Source organism: Prunus persica, chromosome G3 (genome assembly GCF_000346465.2).
Source record: "Prunus persica cultivar Lovell chromosome G3, Prunus_persica_NCBIv2, whole genome shotgun sequence".
Lineage (NCBI taxonomy): Eukaryota > Viridiplantae > Streptophyta > Magnoliopsida > Rosales > Rosaceae > Prunus > Prunus persica.
The window spans coordinates 26916731-26934813 of record NC_034011.1 but is presented as its reverse complement, the minus strand read 5'-3'; the positions used below and the strand labels follow the sequence as shown (position 1 = coordinate 26934813).

Genomic DNA, 18083 nt, shown 5'->3' with positions numbered 1-18083 from the left:
ATTTTACATTCAGATTTTAAAGGAGGTTCTATTTTTATCCAACCTAGGAAGTGGGTACTTAATATAGGATGAAGGGGTAGATTTCATTCTACCAATCCTAATTCCTACAAGCAGATGCTCCGGGTAGGGCATATCCTTTTAAAAGTAAATAAATAAACGATAGTCTAAACTAAAAGAGGAGGGAAGTTTCTCACACACATACTACTAAAGTGTTATTGAGATTCGAACTTAAGACCATTAACCTGCAAATTAAGACCTATTTTTTACTAAGCTAGACCTGGTTGGCGGAATATGACATCCCTTTTAAAACATTGATTATGACACTACTATAATCCACGTTAGATAATGGCGTACGCCCAGAGTCCAACTTCATGCTAAGTTAACCCAAATAATTCCCAAACTAGGAAGTTGAAGGCCCCCACCCCCCCGCCCCTCCCTACATACTACAACCCACATAGCATGTGTTTAGGGCTAGCCCGTCCAAAACATATCCCCCAGAATCTCAAGAAAATGCCATGTGGACCTTCCTTGAGGTCTTGTAATGTCCCAGCGCAGGTTGCGTAGACCGTTTTGGTCGTGGACGGGATAAATTTATGAGTGACGTGGCTGCAAGGGGCTAAGGCTACAAGTCGAGATCGGTCTGGGACCCACTCATATAACAGAAGGAAAAGACTTGAGCCTACCATCAGTCATCACCGTTGAAAAGTTTGCCGATCCAATGAGTTGGCCAGTCAAAGCTTGATCATGGACCGTCAATATCTGAGTGGCTGCCACAGTGAAGTTGGGACCCAACCCACAGTAAAGGTTGGGGACTAAACTGGCGAATTTTCCGGCGCAAAACAAAGAGTGAGAGGGGGAGAGATGGAATTGCAAATGTGAAAAATCAAAGGAAAATGGGTGAATTGCTTGAATTGCTCATGAGTCATGACCCAGCCCCATGGCACTTTTTTAGGCTTTAGTTTTTAGCACCACTTTAACTGGAGATGGGGAAAGGGACAGTGACGAAACGGCACCAGTATGTTCTGTTTAGAAACGACGCCGTACGTCTGGACTGGATCCCACACTGAACACATTATCTAAAAAGCTACCCTTTTGCTGTTGCATCTTTTCTTTATGCTAGTAGTATACGGATATATTTTGCCGGCCTGGCCTTTCTCTTCTTCCTAAGCTTGAAATTAGTATTACTTCAAAATTAAGCAAAGAGGCAGAAGGCTGAAAACTAAACATACTCATGTACATTAATGGCAAATTAGAAGCCTTAAAATGTAACATTGCTAAGGAGCTGCTGTGCTTAGTGGAAATAACTTAATGCAAAACAGAGACACAGATTACAAGATTAGAGATTAAAGTAAGAAATTAACTCTCTTTTTTTTTCTTTTTTCTTTTTTGTATACAGAGGAGGGAGCCATTACATTACATATCTCTCTGAACACTCACAGTAAAAGCATGAAGACAATCCAACACACCCATATGAAACTAAGAAAACAAAACCCAAAGAGAAATGAAGTAGCTAGCTAGTGAGTGAGACATTAGTGATTAGTGTGTCCAAAATGGAGCTAGGGGGGACTCACAAAAGCAACTCCTCTTCCTCTGCCCTGCTGCTGGTCATCAATTAGGTACTTTTTTGCTATGTAATTAGGTCCTAGTCAATTTCTTCCTCTTCTTCTCTCTTTCTTAAAAATGAACAAAAAACTAGTATTTGAAGAAAGAAGAGAATCCATTTTCAGAGCCAGAGAGCCCCAGCCTCTTTGAGAAGAGGAACCAGAGTGCCATTGATGTGAGAGGCCATGACTCTGTCCATAGCACCCACAAGCTTTCCACCAATGAAGACCACAGGAACAGCAGAGGAGGTGCCCAAGAGCCTCATCAGGGCCCTCTCCAAGTCCTTGCCTCTCGGGTCTTCATCCAGCTCGTACACAGTTGGGTTGACGCCCATGCCACAAAACAGCCTCTTGATGGCATGGCACATGCAGCAGCTGCTCACGCTGAATATCACCACAGCGTTCTCTGAGGCCATCCTCTCTATGCGCTCCAGTGGGTCGCCGCCCATGCTACTTCTCGTGGGCATATAGGAGCCCCATGATTCTGTCTGGTACTGCATTGTGGTCAAAATCAAATATTAAAGAACAGAGTTGGGTTTTTTTTTGGTAAAGAAACAGGGCTTGGCTAACTTATAACCAGTGTTTGAAATTGAGACAAGTACTGATGCGTGAGGAGCGAGATTGGTGAGGAATGGAGGAGGAGAGGGTTGGTATTTATAGAGCGTTTAAGTTGTCAAGTCTCTATGCCTATGGCCTATTGGTTCAACTTTGAATTTTTTTTATTATATTTTATTTGATGGGTAGTCTTGGAATAAACATAAAAGTAGTGGTCTAATATTGTAGTCGTCAGCGCATGCAGGAGAGAAATAGATGGAGATCTTTTCCTCATGGTATAATGAAAACATGAGACAAAGGTGTGGGACTTGAAGTCTTGTGTTTGAATTCTCATTTTTTAAATATAGTTTATATGCATGAAATTTATTTAATTTTTTTTTAATACAAATGATATTTAAAGTTGAAAAAATTAATTTAAACATCGAGTATAAAAATAAATACTTTAAAATGAGATTTCTAGATCAATTAAATAATACATGGAATTAATGGGGCGTAGGAAAAGCTTTATAGAGAGGACATGAGACATAAAGCTCAGCTGCTCAGGCTTTTTCAGAAGAGAGTTTGGGTAATAGACGGCTATGTCCGTCCTTGTTGTCGGCCCTACCGATCCCCTACTGCGCGATCAATTTAATTATCAATTAAAAAAAGCAAGAACGTGCCCATCACAAACCGTTGTTCCTTCTCTTGACGTAACCCTTCATGCGCATTTTTGGATTCTTAGTTTCATCCCTAAAAACCCTTTGGGCTTTACTCTCTCTCTCTCTCTCTCTCTGTAGCTACTACACTACCACTATCTTATTAGCTATTTCACTAACGGAATTGGTTTAAAATGTTATTTTGAGGAAACAAAAAATCATGCTGTCGTTCCTTTTGGACAATTGCCTCAAAAGGGTTTTTTTAAGACATTTTAAATTGAGATGGGAGATAATAAATTAAACGTGACACACATGTTACTAGGATTCGAATCCAAGATCTTACCCAAATGAACGATTACTTTAAATCACTACATTAATAGGTCCATTGATGCCTCAAAATGGTTTAATTGATTCGGATTAGATGGAATTTTGTAGTGGACCCCAGCCTAGCTATTTTACTCACTACTGCTTAAGGACTTAAGATAGATGAATATTCTCAACATCCATGATTTTATATATCTTCCAGTATATTTTGGATTTGGACGGTTCTTTTTCTTTTTCCTTGTTATCGAAAATAAATTATTCCATATGTCCAAAAACAAATATGTATATTATCTACTTCTTGTTCTATTTTACATGTGGGGGGATGGGGATGGGGATTCATTACTAGTTATTATTATATATAAGTATAATTTGTATATGCTAGCTTATCTGTTTGAGTACATATTTTTCAGTTAAGAGATACCTGCTGCTGCTAATTGTTCTCCAGAATGTTTTTATATTGAATATCTTATTTATCTCCCATCCCATCGATGTATGGATAAAGGAAAAGTTCAATTTTACATTGGTTTGGGAAAAAGGAGACTGTGATACGTACATTCTATTTCTGAATATAAAGTTACAAGCAGAAATTAACAGGTCAAAATGCATATATCAATTTTGTGCTAACTAAAGTTAAGAGAATATTAGAAGGGATAATGAGATCAAGTGCCTTGGCTTTTAATTTGTAATGAATAAAATGATGTAGCTGCAGCAGGTGGGGCACATGCATGCTTGGCTCCATGGCTCACAGCACGCATGCTTAGACATGTATGCAGCATGTCCTCTGTGCGCGGCAGTAACTTTTTCATTATTCAGGGTTTCATATATAAAGCATTTCCTGATCAATTGCCAGTACTAATTGATAAATATTAAAGATATATAAGGGTAGACCAAAGCAAACCCAGAGAGGGAGAGAGAGAGAGTAAAATAAAAGCAAGTGATGGAGTCCGTACATGCAGAGATGTTCCTTTTAACAGGAAAAAAAGAAGGGTTTTGTGCTTTTGGCCTATTGGGGTCTCTGGCTTTTGGCAGACGGAAGAGATGGTGCAGTGCAGGCACTGAGGCAATTAAGGGTATGTCTTGGGCGAGAAGGGAAGGAAGGATGCCCTAATAAAAGCGAGAGGCCTGGGCGAAGAAAAAGAAATTGATATTATTCGATTGTGCTTGTCACTTTTCACCCTCTTTAATTAATTTTCTGCCTCTTATTTGACGAACATATAATCTCCAATTTAATTATATATGATCCAAAAAGTAAGCCCGTGAATCTCCTTTTTGATGAACACGTACCGTGTACGTACGTGTTTTAGTTTTTTTAGATGAGACTTTATAGTTGGGCAGACAGTTGATCAGGATCAGGCCTGGTATTAATATATAGCTATTTCCGTCCATATATTTTCATTTTGAAATCATGCATGTATGTGTAATAATGTGTATGTATGGTCAAAGCTCAAACCCAATGGTTTGAACAGACAAACGAAAGAACCCAGATCAGAATAGAATCATGGCCGTGGGAGGATTGTGATGTATGCAGTATTCAAAGCTGAAGAGATCCGACGGTGGGGGTGTAGTGTAGGAGCTTAGTGTACTTTTGATTCTTGGGAATCTCTGTGTTTTCTTTTCAGTGGAGAGAGAACATCAATCAAGAAAGAAAGAAAATTAAAACCCATTAATTTCAATCGTACAAAGTTTTGCATTGGGCAGCAGAAGTGAGCGAGCGTGATCAAATCCTTAGCTGTTGAATTGTCGCAATGTACGTAATGTTTATCTTCTTCTGTATCAGATCAGATATGAGTTTTTTGCCATTTAGAGTGGAACAACCAGAGAGAACAATACGGGAGTGCGTTAGAGTGGCCCAAATGAGGTGTGGGTGTGTCCATTTATAAGTTTATCTGTCTGAAGCTGCTGTGGCACGTAATTATGGAAAAGCTTCTCTTCTTTTTTTTGGTCATAATGGAAAAGCTTCTTTATATGCTTCAGCAACTCGTACCAATTAATTGTCCCTGCTCCAGTAATATTCGTGTAGTTGAGTTTCTTTATGCTAAAGTTGTAGCGATCAGAGTTGATAATCTATTTCTATATCATGGTTGCTGATGTAAATATTTGTATTACCCCAAGAACAAAGTTGCTGATCTAATTAAGCACGTGAGATTATAATAATTTGGGATAAATTCAAAAGTTATAAGAATAGTTGGATGTAATCCTCCTATATTATGTCTAATTCCTTTTTTAGGAGGCTTACTAAAAATTATTTTTCATTTGTTCCCTTTAGGATGCAGTGGAACAATTTTCCACAGGGCAAGTGTTTTGGATCCATCTTGATATATATATCCTAAGTTTAAGGGTGTTGCTTCAAACTTAAAAAGAGAAACATCAATGGAGGATGTCATGTCACGCTTGTTTGAAGTCCCTGGAATTATATCAGCTGGTTGGTGGTAAACAAATTTAAACATGAACACTGTTATAATAATTAGGGATGAACAGAGTCTATGGGCCCCTGGGCAGGGCAGGGCAGGGGCAGCATGAAGAAGAAACTTTGATGGAAAATTAGGTGAGAGCATGCAACTGTTGGACCAAACATTTGGTTTGTTTGGCATGCACTTGCACAGTTGCACAGTTGCACAGTTGCACAGTTGCACTTGCCCTGTAGCCTGTATATGAATAATATGATATGAGGATGAGGATGAGGAAGGAGGACGATGATGATGTATTTTGTTGAGCAAAGTCTGACGCAAACTCAAACTCTCCTTTTTTCAAATTTTAAAACACGACAACACCAAACCAATGCTACTGCCTACTTTATAGAATACTGAATAGCCCATAGCTCCTTGAGCCGTTAAAGCGAAACGACATGACGGCTTTTCTCAGCCTTTGTTGCGAACCAGCTGACGTTAGCCCAACGTTGACTGCTTTTTCTCTCAACTTTTGCTGCCATCTAGCCTCCTGTTTGTCGCTTTCACTTTCGACAACCACGCTTTATTTACTCTTTTTTTTCTTATAATAATATTAAACTAATGACATGATCAGTTAATTCATACATAATTAAACACTTAGCTGGGTATTTGTTAATGTGTTCTACTTTATGGACATGGATAGAATAGCTGGTTAGGAGGCTTCAAATATCAAGACTGTTTTGTTCTTTCTTCTTTTTAGGAATTTGAGCGCGCGCCCTCTGTGTTCTTTGTTAGTGTGTTTAGAACAAAACTATATATTTAAATGGTTAATAGTAAGAAAGTCTAATTGCAGTTGAACGAATGAATGAACATGAATGAATGAAGAGGAAGTCTGGTTTGGTATATGAAAGAGAAAGAGTGTATCGGTATTGGGATCTGTCGGTGGTTTTGTCTTCTCTCTCTCTCTCTCTCTCTCTCTCTCTCTCTCTCACTCTCACTCTCACTCAGCTTTGTGTTGTGTTGTGTGTGTTCCAACTTCCAACAGTAGCTTAGTTTAGTACTCAACTGTCACACGGCAATGCCTGTGTCCAACTCTTCTGTCCTTGGTGCCTGATTGGGTGCCTCAATCACTTATTCCAAACCCTAATCACAGCTTTCTTAAACAAACATGTATTAATTCATCATCTTATCTTATTGAGTTTGTTTAAGATAAATATAACGAGTCTTACTATTTTCAAACAAATATACATTACATTAGTCTCCATGCAGAATCCATATCAGTTAAGCAAGCAAACAAACCAAGACGGTTTGCTAATTACTATGACTCTAACCATTTGTTACGTATTTTCAAGATTTTTCTAGCATTAACAAATTGTTTGTCGTTTGCAAACGTCTTTGCTCTTGGCCATATGCTGTGCGGGGCCGGAGAGAGAGGGGTGGAGTTAGATTCCTCTAGTACGCAGGACTTAACTCTTGTCTTGAGAGACAAAGTTGTGTTGAAAAATAACGAAACATGTGAAGAACCACCAATGTAGTTGTGGAATTCAAACTTCTCTTCACTTTAAACTTGAATACTGAATACAACTTAAATATCAAACTAATAAAGCAACTAAACAAAATAATAGAAACAATTACTCCACGATTAAACCATGACTCCATGACAACTTAAACTCTTCTATTCACTAGCAACTAAACAACTAAGTCCCTAAAAAATAGAACTTCCACAAATTAACCAAATAAACATAAACATAATAAATAGAATAATAAATATTCTTAACAAGTTGGGCACTATGTTATGTTATGTTCCGTCTGTATATTTTTATTTATTTACACAAAATGTTATTCGGGTTGTATAAATAACTGACTTTTAATGATTTAAGCTACAAACCCCTCGTTGTATGTTATGGCAATTCTAGGTTGAAAGCTAGGTTCTATTTTCTTTCTCTTTTTAGTTTGATACAAAATATATTATATAGTTTGGCCATTTGAAGTAAGACGTAAGCCCATTCCAATACATAGTTGAATGGGGAGGAAATACATACATAATATAAGGCCCTCACTATAGAATTCTTGAAAGAGGCAAATAGCCAAAGAAAGAAAGAAGTGATAGCTTTTATTAAGTTGGTGCAGTGCTGGCCGTGTTAAAGGTACATATAGAGGGGTAAAGGATGAGACAGCAGACAATGGTCTGTCTGTATCCATTTCCACTATTCTTGTTCTTTTCTACTTTTAATTATTCCTTTTTTTTTTTCTATTTATAAAAAGAGGTGTACAATAATAATAATAATAAAGGGCAACGTCCAAACAGCAAACATGCTCTCTGTTTTATAAAAGTTCCACGGGCACCTCGTCATACACACGTGATTCTTTCATCACCAATTCACCACCGACCTCAATTCATTCCTATAATTAATTAAACATAATCTATAATCTCTATTGGAATAAGGTTCGATGTGTTTGATTCCCAGCGTAAACCAAACATTTTTTCATCTAAAAATAGTTAAGCACAAGGTTTAACGTTGCATAAGTTCTATTCAGACAATAACGACAGCATTAAGTTATTTACACTTTTGAATATAATGAAACAAATCATCACAGGGAATGAATCAATGTCACAGGAAGTAAACTACAGAAACTTGTATAATAAAATCTCTCCAAACTTCATCCATTGGGTGTGTGTGTGTATCTGAATTTTACCCTAAAACCCAACCAACATATCCTTTTCTCCATTCAACATTGAATGAACATTTAACATCCACAAAATTAAGCAGTTGAAAAATACTAAGTTACAGATTTACTATGTGCATTTCTAATTAGGTAGTTAATTAGAGGCACATTGCGGGGAGAAATGGAAGCTTCACTAACTAATTTTTTTTTTTCTTTCCCAATTGAGTTTCCTCGTCACCTACAGCACACAACCTTCTCCCTTCTTCAGAAACACAGAATTTTATTGCCTAGAAATTGGCGTCATTTGCATGGATGATTGCTGGTTGTAGAATTTTCCATCTGAACCCTGAAAACTCTGATAAGAATTTGCTGGTGCCATGAAGGGAGAAATGCCATTTACTGGAGCTCCTGCTGGGTAATCAGGCATTGAGGGTGGTGGCTGTTGTTGGGTCATGCTGTAGCTGTATGGTACAGCGCCCTGCATATATTGGGACACTGGGTATTGTGGTACTGGTGGTAATGGTGGCAATGGTGGAGGAGAAGATGATGGAGGAGGTGGTGCCTCACTAGGAGTATATTGTTGGTTGGTCGTAGGGACATTAGAATGCGGGATGGGAGGAGATGGAGATGGGTTAGAGCTCTGGGGTACATAAGATGACGATTGGTCATTCTCGAGCTTAGGCCTCTTTTCGGGTGGATAATCACCAGAAGGCTCTTTAATGGGATTGCTGATAACACCCTCTGATGCCAGGGAGGAGAGCACATAAGAGAGCATCTGGGCTGAGGACGTTGATGCGGTCAGCTTTGCTGCCACTGCAGCAGCTGCAGACTTGCGGGGATCATCCTCCACATGACCAGATTTTTCGGGAAAAGGAACCTGCTGTGTGTACATTACTGGAGCTGATTGTTCTCTACCTACCGCCATAAAGCTGTGGGGTGCTACAGAGGTATGAGCTTCTTTTGAGCTCTGGTGTGCTGCCGACTGCATATTGTTGCCATTCAATAACCGATGGCAGATATTAGTGGCCTGCTCTGACTGGGATTGTGCGGCCTGGAAAACAATATATGTATAGTGCTTAAGTTAATAGGTGTACAGACACTATACAACTAGAGTTTGTTGTAAATGGCAACAGAAACAATTATGTATAAATGTATAATTAGCAGATCACAAGTGTCTTTTTTACTAATCTAATTTGCAAAACCATATAGCTATGAATTATTTGATGCAAAGCTCATATACAGCAACAAAATTTTGCATCATCAGTCAATTAATCAATGAAGGCGCGTAAAATTGATGCAAAATCAAGGAGTGATATATGATGAAATATGCAGGGCATTCCAAATCAACCTAACTTACAAGGACGGGTGCTCAAGCCAACCCAATGGAATACCACAATGAATCAACATATGATTCCCAAATGAAAGGCATATAAAGCATAAGATTTATAATAATTTCCAAGGCTACAAATCTAACTTTAGTTTCCAATTATGAATACTTACATCTATGCATATAAATATATATGGAGAGTTTTACCAGGAGCCATTTTGTTTTTTGTTTTGAATACCTATGTATGTATATATAAAGTTTATATATTTCGGCATTCAATTTAAATCTGATGGCGATAAACTAACAAACATTTGTATAGCTAAGTTATACTTCCACAACAAAAGGAGATGATTGATATGCATGCCAAACCTGAAGTTGGTCTCGGACTTGATCCAACTTGAATTCCTGACAACAAAACCATGTTAGTTCGCCTAAAATCATAATCTCATAATACAGTCAATGACAATTCTGATATTTTGCTGTGTCTGCCAACCAACCTGCTCCTGAAGAGCTTCTCTCAGGTGCGACACAAGATTAGCTCTTGAAGATTCTACTGCTGTTAGTTGTTCAATACAGTCCCTCAGTACAGCATTCTGCCCTTGAACCTCCTCCACAAATACAGATCCATGAAATTGCCCTAGTCAAGACGGACAATTCAGGACAAAGAAAGTTCTAACAAGAGATGACCCATTCAAGTATAAATTAAGTGGGAAGAATATAAAAAAGAACAGCAATTATTGTCTTTTTTCAAAAAAGAAAAAAAGACCCAAAAAAAAAGACCAAACAAGTTAATCATAAACATAAACATAATAATTCATAATCTTAATAAATTTTACATGTGTATACATTCTCTTTCAAATCTAGCCAATCCACTGTTTTCCTCCCCAAATTGCATCCCAAAAAGTCGACCTCATTAATTCTCTCTTTCCTCTCTGAATAAATTAACACTATACTTTTTTGTAATCTCACTGTTTGAAATTACAAAATACTAAATAACAATATCTGTAAAGAATCTTATATAAGTAACCTGAAATACAGTTTGTTTTTCATCTAGCACACAATATTAAGTTAAATGCAAACACAAATACACATAAATCACAACATTACACATGTTCACAGTTGGAGAAACATTCTCAAGAATTTACTCATTTGGGGTATACCTGAATTGAAATCACCACCAATTTCCTTATCTACCTTCTCAAGACAGCTAATAGCATTCCTACATTTGCTCAATATAGTGTCTTCATCCATCTGCCCATATATGACTTGGTAATCTGAGACTATTTTGTCCAATGCAGTTCCAGCAGGCTGTTTCTTTTAAAAAATTTAACAAAACAATAAAAGACCAAAAAAAAAAAAAAAAAAAAACCATCAAATTATAAACTGAAATAAATGCTCAAACAACCATACAGGCATATACAATTTGAATTACCAGTCTGGCACCCGAATGCTTCCCATTTCTATTAATATTTTCCAGGTGCTTTCCCACAAACTCTTGCTTGAGAATTTGACCCCGAGAGCCAAAAACTTTTCTCTCATCCCATATACCAACCTATAAGTAAAAAATGGAAACAGAACAATCAGCAACAGCTCCATACTAGTCTCTAGTATAAAATTTTGATATATATATATATATATATATATATACACATTTCACCCACTAATAATAAAGATGAAAATACCAAACAAAAATAACAATTGGGGAGACACGATTGCAAACATTCAAGAAAAAAGAGTATATGATGCATATACATACACATATGTAATGCATCATGCTGCAATGTTTCTACATACTCGAGTCCTTCTATGCACCTTATAAACTGATAAAATTATGGTTTTCTCAAGGTTCTCAAGAAAAAATAAAACAATCTCCAGGACAACTGATTCCAATTGGTTCTCTTATATAAAAAAATGTAGACAAGAGGTTACACAGTTATACCAGTCGTTGTGCTGCATTTCTTCCAAATTCATCTCCACTTTCAATTACATCGCGAAGAGCTTCTGGAAGAACCTTCCAAAATTCACCAACAAACTCTGAACCTTTTCGCCTACTGTTCTGTAAAATATCATTTGCAAGATAGAGGAAAGCCAATCTCTGCTCACGTGGAGCGGAATGAAATTGCCTAGCCCATGTTTCAACAACTTGTCTTGCTTTATTCATATGGAAAATGCACCAATGTGATAAAGCTTAATTGCATTAAGGAGAACATCCAAGTAATCAACACCAAAGATAACAACAAGTATTAGTTATAACTTGTAATTGAACTACTTAGAAAGTATAAATATCAACTCAACAATAAAGTAAACAGTGATCATGGAGTAGCAGGTAAAGCAATTCAAATTTGACATGGAAAATCCATTGAATATGTGGATTTGACAATGGATTGCAAAATCCAATTAAGCTTTCCGCACAAATAAATCCTCATAGGTACCCCAAAATTTCAAAGAAATGAGATATGGAAGAGAATTATGAAACAAAAGGGTGCTACTTTATCCCACAAATAGAAACCTGACTCACTATATCAATCAAAACAGCGAGGAAAATGGTCTAGATTTATACTTTAAAAAATTCTAAAGAAAACATTGATTTCCATATGATGTCAGAAAGAGGATACTCTCTATGCTTGCTTGCGAGTTGTTGAGCTTGGCTAGCTTTTCCACTAAAATCTGCGGATTAAATGTACTTCCCATGATTCCAGTAAGATTTGGTCCAACTAACGAGGCACAATGCAGGCTTTTAAACTGAGAAAACCTTCACGCAAAACAAATAAACATTTGAATATATATAGAAAACATATCCTCACCTAGTAAGACAGCTAGAAGCACAACATATTGAGAACAAAGTTTCATGTGATTAGTAAGACTTACAGGGTTACAATTTGAAAAGTTAAACAAAAACTTTAGAAAACTCAATGGTTGGCCTGAATAATGGAAAATCTCGCATTTGCAAGTTGCAAACAGTCAAGTTCATCATCATCACCATGGACCATGATTAGAGTCAATAGATTCACATTGATTTGTTATTGGTACAGTTTTTATGTTTTTTGAGAAATAACATAGCAATTTTTCTTCATGTTCACAATTTTAGACTATGAGTGCTTCCTATGATAAATTCTTCAAACTTTATAATGATTCCAGTACCCAAACCAGAGCTTGAAAGGATAATTTCCTCTCCATTTCACCTAAAACAAGGGCATGGAACGAGCCTATGACAACAACGAAAAAAATATTCAGATAGAAATGTTTTTAAATCTAGACAGGTATAGTAAAGAAAATATAGACAGTGAATTGACTCTGAATCTGGAGTTGGCTGTTAGGCCTGTACAAAGCCTGGAAAATATCCACTATGAGAAAACAATAAAGACAATACTTGTGTGCTAACTGGCAGTACACAATTGTTTCATAACATGGGACAAAGCTTCCTCCTCAATTTTCATACTTCTGTCCATTCTTGGATTCCGGAGGGAGGAGATAATACAGTTAAAAACTCGATTTAGATGGCTATCTCTAATAAATAAAGAAAAATCCACTCCATATCTAGAAATTGTAAGATTTAACGATGGCGGTGTTGCCTATACACTTCAAACCATTTGTGAGAGTGATAGATGAAAAAGGATTTTATTACACTTTCAGACGATACATCTAAGCCGTTGGGCCTTCTCTTGGGCTAGATAGTTTATCTTCAGGCTTTAGGTTTGGAAGCATATGTTCATCCATAAGAGAGAGTTGCTCTAGATGATCTAGATGCTGCCAATTCCGTATGATCTGATGCCAGATTTCAAGAATTGGTTTTGACATTGTGTTCGCCTGTTAGGTATTGCATTTTTCTTCATTTTGGGATAGTTGACATGTAATGATTAAGCAAGGAATGAATGAGAAGTTTCCTTCCGTGGTTAACGATCAGAAAGTAAAATCTTCATTGTATATACCAATAACAGTGTTACCAAATGAATTGTGCACTACAATCTACAATTTGGCAATAACTTCTAGATGAAAAAGATAGAAAGACAAACAAGCAAGAATCATTGTTCCGAATCTGATTCTCTACGCCAATTCATTCAATTTCATATTTTCTTTACCAAATTTTGCAACACATGATACTCCCTCATGGTATCTACAAACTACCAAACATCAAATATGTTTGATTATAAGGTTTCCATCTTCAGAATCATGCAGTTACTCAAAATTAAATACTCAATGACCAATCACAGTAAAATTAAATAATTAATTCACCCAAACCGCAATGACTAATCACAGTGAAATTAAATACTCAATGACCAAGCATAACAGATTAATGAAAGCAGCATTCACCCAAACCCCAAAATTTCTTTTCTTTTTTCCCATTATCTACATGTTATCCCTAACTTTGCCTATCCAATTAAAGCAGTTATTAAAAATGTTACTCCAAAATTCAGAAACAAACAATAAATAAATAAAAATCCTCAAATAAGCATAAGAAAAAAAGAGAGGAAGACATTCGTGGGCTTTGCATGAGACTACAACTACAGCCCTAAAGTAGAATTAGGGAATAAAAAAGCATAATTACCAGAATGAAAACAAGAGGACTAAGAATTGGAACCCTAAAGCTTGAAGTAGGCACCTTTTTGTGTTTCTAAGAATGTGGTGGGGTGAGAGAATCAGCTAGCACGCAGCAGTTCATCCATGGATGGTTGGGTTTCGGTTGGAATGAGAATACGGGATTAGTTGGAGGGATGGAGATGAAGCTGACCCAGCTGAATTCGGACTCAGAAGCTCCCAAAGACGAAGGCTTTTTCAAGTTTAACGGGTTGTTTTTTGAGTTTTGCTTCGGCTATTCCTCTCTCTCTCTTGGCTTCTCTTTTGATAATTACAGTACGGTCGGGATTTTATACTTCCTAAATCACCCCTTCCATTCTTAGGGGTTTTAGCCGTGAATGTCAAGTAGTACAAAACGCATATCTGCTAAGGCAACGACGTCGTACGCATTCATCTAAATTTGTATGTGTATAGCATTCTCAATTTCTCACGTGCGTGACTGTCCGAGGTTGTTCTCAACTTTCCCTATAGAATAATATTTTGTTTCAATTTTCCCCTATTATCTCGATTTTTCATTATCAACTAATGTGAAACGTAACATGACAGTTAATAATTACAAATTATAAAAAAACCGAGGTTCAAAGTGAGTTTAAGATATAATGAAATGAAATGCTAACGTATTAAATTAAGAGAGATTTATTATTATACCCAATATAGGAGTCTAAATTATAATTTTTTATTATATAAAATGGACTTTAAAAATACACCAAAAACTCATTTACAACATAACAAAGAGGCTTTTAACTTATTGTAAATTATAAAATTGTCATCAATCTCTTAAAATGAGTTCAACCCCAACCTCATAAAAAAAAAACCCAAAACACTAAATAGGGCATCAAATAATTTAATAATCAAAATTAAATTCAATAGGATAGCTTTCATTTTTTTGGTTTTTTTGGATTTGTTTATAGAAATTAAATTGTGTAGAGTTTATCTATATCTTTCATGTAGTGCTAAGAATGAGTATATGACTAAATATATGTTAAATTAATGGAGATTCATATATAAATCATGGAAACCTTGAAATTTGATATTTGATTAAGGCAGGACCACCGTTAATTTAAGCTCCCACAAGCAAATAAAATCCATCATTAATACCATGACACGTGTTACATAAGTTTTCTGCTTACTTTTTCTTTGACCAGTCACATAGCAGTAGTCCACGTCAAATAATAATATTACAACAAGGAACAATAATTTGGAAATACAAGAGTTTTTGAAAAATAATTCATTATTGCTGTTGTTGATCTAGACATTCATCAGTTCCTGAAACACCTTCATAGCAGAAGCTGGAAGACCCAAAAGCACGTTTATGTTCTTCTTTTCTGTCCCATTAGAAAGGAATAAGATGACTTCCTTCTCAGGCAATGCCACTGGACCTGAAAGTATAGGCTCTCCCCAGCCAAAGTCAGTTGTGTAGAAGGACAGCCTAGACCAAGTTGTGATCAAGAGGGTGGAGGCCAAAGAAGGCCTAGCTCTTGTCAGTTCGAAATAATCTATTGCTGATCTCATGTAACTGTCAGTGACCATCTTAATTGCATCTTGAACCAGCCCAACTGCATGTGACAGTGGCTTCTCCAGCAGATCACCTGCTTGGCAGATGGAATTTGTCAACACAATGCCATTGCCGAAGTACCCTTTTGGCAGTGGTGGGCTGAACTTACGCCTCCCATCAACAGCAAATAGGAGCTTTATTTGTTGTTCAGGCAACAGTTTTAGAGCTGTGGTTCGAGCTTTCCACACGAATGCTGAGAGAGCTTCAAATGTAGTGCAATTGTCAAGAGCCCTGTCTTCCCTGGCTTTCATTTTCACTTTTTCAAGCTTCTCACTGTCAAAGCAGAAGGAGTTGTATAGCATTTTTTCTTCAGAAAGGTCATTACTGGTGCTGGAAGTGCCAATAATCTCTGAGAATTCTTGATGCAGGTGCTCTATAGTTGGTGGGTTCCGTGCTTTGAGTATGCTTCTGTCTAAAAATGGAGGCACTGTCAATGGCAAACCTCTGGCAATTTTAGCCCATGAGTTCACAAATTCCATAGCGCCAATGCCATCAAACATACAGTGGTTCATGCACAGGCCTAGAGCAAACCCTCCACATTTGAATTTAGTCACCTGGTAGAATGAATGATCCGTGATTACTTCAATTTATGAATTTAAACTCAAGAGATAAGAAATGAAATTAATTGTTGAGGTTTTAATTACAAACCTGAGCCACCAGAGGAGGCAGCTCTAGTATGTTCTTGGCACCAGGAACATCATAAACCAGCTGTCCAAGAGTCTCAGGGTCAGGCTTTGTTATGTCTCCAATATCTTCAATTCTGCAATCTGCTTCAGCCTCGACAAAAACAGCTCCTTCACCGGTGCAATCTACAATGAGCTTTCCCTCTGAGCTGATTGTTAGTCTCCCGGCAAGAGGGTAATAGTGGACAAGAACCTTCTTCAAAGAATTCTTGATCACTTCCCCTGCCTTGTCATTTCCTTTGTCATCTGACTTGAAGCAATAAATAGTACGAACAGTCACCGCAATGTTTTGGTCGAGGTTGGAGAGAAAATATAAACCCTTCTCTGTTTCCTCTGCAGGGGAAACCAGAGTTGGCTCTCCTTGCTTCACTCTTAGTTGGAACACATTGCCGCCGCCATTAGAGTTGTTGTCCATTGCAGCAGACTCTCCAAGTTCAGCAACCTGAAACACAATATCAAGAAATGCAGAGAACAAGAAGCAATCTATTTAATATTTTTGTATTGGTTGGAAAGAACTTAACAAACCAAGTGCTTATGGCCTAAAAAACTGAATGATAGTAAATTAATGCACAATTTATCTGCTCATGAGAAAACAAACCATGTGGGCAAACTGGTGTAGCGAAGGACAGTTGTGAAAATAAGGAATGTGGTGAGAAGTGAATTCAAGAAAACCAAAAAAGTGATGGTGATCAGAATCTCTCACAGAATATGGGTTTGGGGTGATGAATTAAGAGGTGGGTTATTATAGAAAAGGGAAAGGGAGTGGCCCAACTTACAAGCGTTGTGTTACTTGTTTAAGAAAAAGAAGATAATAATGTGAAAGGGACAGGTAGTTGTGCCTGAAATCTGAGCACAGCAAGTGTTTTTGGCAAATGCTACGGAATTGTGTGTTGAATTGAAATGGTGTTTTCTTCTTGGACAATGGACAATGGAGATGGTCCTGAATCTTGATATGCCAGATCGGTGGGGGTAGGCCACTGGTACTGGAACCTAACACACCAGCCAAGAAATCTACTGTCACAAGGGAGAAGGGTGGGGGCTTATTTGGTGGGGTTGGTATCCAAAACTCGCTTTGCTTTGCTTGGTCTCTTACAAGTTATGCCATAATAATATTTGCTTCTCAGCTCTCATCAGTATAATTTTCTTTTTGGGCGGTCTGCATCTGCTGATATTTTATTCAAAGTAGGATGCCAAGTTCCGGTAGACATCTTGGTCAAAAAGGTGAAAACAAAAATATAAAACCCTCAATATCTTTGTCTCAATAGGTATTAGGTTGCTTTATAACGGACACAGTGACATGCATAATTTAATTTAGAGTTGCTTATAACTTTCAAGACCAAGTCCAAGAGCAGGAGCAACAACCAAAAAGGCTACTGCGAAAGGATGAATTATTAACCAACTGCGAGTATTCTAATGGATTTAGGTTATGTCATGAAATATTTATCAAGTGAAAAAAACGACGAGACTCAAGAACAAGACGCAACTGTTTTATTTTATTTTTTCTTCTTTTTGATCAACAGAAGAAGCAGTTTTCAAATGCGAGATATGTTCTCTGGCGTAAGTGCGTTGCTTTATCTGAATTTTAAAGGATAAAATTGACCTATCTATATAACTCCATTTCCCTATTTCACAATAAAGGTTGAAAAAAAACCAAGAGAAGACGTGTTCTTCTTTCTCACCAGCACTGTGAGAAGAAAATCAGGGCGTGGAATATGGGCTGCAAGTCTGCAATTGTGGTTGGGCAATGGCGTGGAATATGGTTACTCCTCACTCT

The 18083-nt window shown here is 37.1% G+C and overlaps 3 protein-coding genes across 7 annotated transcripts; all 3 read right to left on the bottom strand.

The window, feature by feature from the left end:
• LOC18781950 (glutaredoxin-C5) lies at positions 1340-2533 on the bottom strand. The gene has a single exon (XM_020560377.1). The coding sequence runs from the start codon at positions 2099-2101 to the stop codon at positions 1724-1726; it is 378 nt and encodes a 125-aa protein (XP_020415966.1). The 5' UTR covers positions 2102-2533; the 3' UTR covers positions 1340-1723.
• LOC18782105 (UPF0400 protein C337.03) lies at positions 8080-14375 on the bottom strand. Of its 5 annotated transcripts, none has more exons than XM_020560659.1 (8): positions 14043-14375; positions 12112-12248; positions 11436-11683; positions 10929-11048; positions 10657-10804; positions 9994-10133; positions 9866-9901; positions 8080-9220 (listed from the first exon to the last, which is right to left on the bottom strand). In XM_020560659.1, exons 2-8 carry the CDS (start codon positions 12185-12187, stop codon positions 8450-8452), a joined length of 1539 nt encoding a protein of 512 aa, XP_020416248.1. In that variant the 5' UTR covers positions 12188-12248; positions 14043-14375; the 3' UTR covers positions 8080-8449. The 5 variants fall into 5 exon arrangements, with proteins under 5 accessions (XP_020416248.1, XP_007215240.1, XP_020416246.1 ...); XM_007215178.2 differs by having other exon boundaries at positions 14097-14375; XM_020560657.1 differs by having other exon boundaries at positions 10657-10810; positions 14043-14364.
• LOC18782195 (omega-hydroxypalmitate O-feruloyl transferase) lies at positions 15088-17224 on the bottom strand. The gene is made up of 3 exons (XM_007215343.2): positions 16908-17224; positions 16275-16751; positions 15088-16180 (listed from the first exon to the last, which is right to left on the bottom strand). Exons 1-3 carry the CDS (start codon positions 16908-16910, stop codon positions 15320-15322), a joined length of 1341 nt encoding a protein of 446 aa, XP_007215405.2. The 5' UTR covers positions 16911-17224; the 3' UTR covers positions 15088-15319.